General features: G+C 51.9%; 1 protein-coding gene across 1 annotated transcript; it reads left to right on the top strand.

Annotated features, from left to right (window-relative positions):
* Positions 1-261: 261 nt before the first annotated feature.
* On the top strand, positions 262-1491 carry LOC104862913 (SWI/SNF-related matrix-associated actin-dependent regulator of chromatin subfamily B member 1-like). The gene has a single exon (XM_033758891.1). The coding sequence runs from the start codon at positions 319-321 to the stop codon at positions 1447-1449; it is 1131 nt and encodes a 376-aa protein (XP_033614782.1). The 5' UTR covers positions 262-318; the 3' UTR covers positions 1450-1491.
* Positions 1492-1769: the final 278 nt, after the last annotated feature.

The raw sequence follows: 1769 nt of genomic DNA, 5'->3' as shown, positions 1-1769 counted from the left end.
CTTTTAAGTTTTCAAAGCAGCATTTAAAAATTGCATTGTTTTTATTTTATTAACTCGTTTGAAAAAGACTAAAACCTTTCAAAAGAAGCATGTAAACATGTTCCTAATTTTGTATATGGGCTTAAGTTTTGTAACCAATTAAAAAAAAAAAAGCTGCTGGGTCGTAGCGGCAGCCGCTGAGGATCCCGGCGGTGGCTTGAGCGCTAACCAGCCCGATCTTTGCCTTCCGGCCTGGTTTCTCAGTCGGGTGAACCACAGCCCCTCCCCAGCCTTCCAGAGTCCTCACAGCCCTGCCTCGGCCCCCCACCCCCCGCAGCAATGATGATGATGGCATTGAGCAAGACCTTCGGGCAGAAGCCCGTCAAGTTTCAGCTGGAGGACGACGGCAAATTCTACATGATCGGCTCCGAGGTGGGAAACTACCCCCGTATGTTCGGAGGTTCTCTGTACAAGAGATACCCCTCACTCTGGAGGCGACTAGCCACTGTGGAAGAGAGGAAAAAAATAGTTGCATCATCACATGATCATGGATATACCACCCTTGCCACCAGCGTGACTCTGTCAAAAGCCTCTGAGGTGGAAGAGATTCTTGACAGCAATGATGAGAAGTACAAGGCCGTGTCCATCAGTACAGAGCCCCCCACCTACCTCAGGGAACAGAAGGCCGAGAGGAACAGTCAGTGGGTCCCCACCCTGCCCAACAGTTCCCATCATCTGGATGCTGTACCATGTTCCACCACCATCAGTAGGAACCGCATGGGCTGGGACAAGAAGAGAACCTTCCCTCTGTGCTTTGATGACCATGACCCCACTGTGATTCATGAGGATGCATCCCAGCCTGAGGTGCTGGCGCCCATCCAGCTGGACATGGAGATCGATGGGCAGAAGGTGCGGGACACCTTTACCTGGAACATGAATGAGAAGCCGATGACCCCTGAGATGTTTTCAGAAATCCTCTGGGATGACTTGGATTTGAACCCACTGACATTTGTACCAGCCATTGCCTCTGCCATCAGACAGCAGATTGAGTCCTACCCCACAAACAACATACTGGAGGACCAGTCTGATCAGCGTGTTATCATCAAGCTGAACATCCACGTGGGAAACATCTCCCTGGTGGACCAGTTTGAGTGGGACACGTCGGAGAAAGAGAACGCGCTGGAGAAGTTCACCTTGAAACTGTGCTCAGAGCTGGGGCTGGGCGGGGAGTTTGTCACTACCATTGCATACAGCATCCGGGGACAACTGAGCTGGCACCAGAAGACCTACGCCTTCAGTGAGAACCCCTTGCCCACGGTAGAGGTTGCCATCCGGAATACAGGCGATGCTGACCAGTGGTGCCTGCTGCTAGAGACCCTGACTGATGCTGAGATGGAGAAGAAGATCCGAGACCAGGACAGAAATACAAGGCGGATGAGGTGCCTTGCCAACACTGCCCCAGCCTGGTGACCAGCCCACCAATGCTCAGCTCTCATGGAGCATCTCAGAAGATTAGAGGACCCCTCTGCTTCCGGCAAGGGGACAGCTTAGTGCCATCTGAAGTTTGGGGGTGGGGGTAGAAGGTATTGGGAGACCTCCAGGTCGCCCTCCCCCAACATACATTCCATTTGCTGAGCCTCAATCCTGTCCCCCTCTTTGCAGCACCGTCCCCCAGTGTCTGGGGTCAGGAAAACGTCTCATTTTGGGTTGTGTTATGTTTTTGTATAGGAGCCCAAGGCAGGGCTAGTGATACTTTTTAAATAAAAGGCAACAACAGGTCATAAAAGAAA

The sequence above is a fragment of the Fukomys damarensis genome, unplaced genomic scaffold, assembly GCF_012274545.1.
Source record: "Fukomys damarensis isolate Sample0158 unplaced genomic scaffold, DMR_v1.0_HiC HiC_scaffold_35, whole genome shotgun sequence".
Lineage (NCBI taxonomy): Eukaryota > Metazoa > Chordata > Mammalia > Rodentia > Bathyergidae > Fukomys > Fukomys damarensis.
The sequence above is the reverse complement of the archived record's forward strand: the minus strand, read 5'-3'. Positions and strand labels throughout refer to the sequence as shown.

Bases quoted from the DNA above. Each gene is read 5' to 3' on its own strand.
- LOC104862913 (XM_033758891.1), top strand. From the start codon at position 319: ATGATGATGATGGCATTGAGCAAGACCTTCGGGCAGAAGCCCGTCAAG.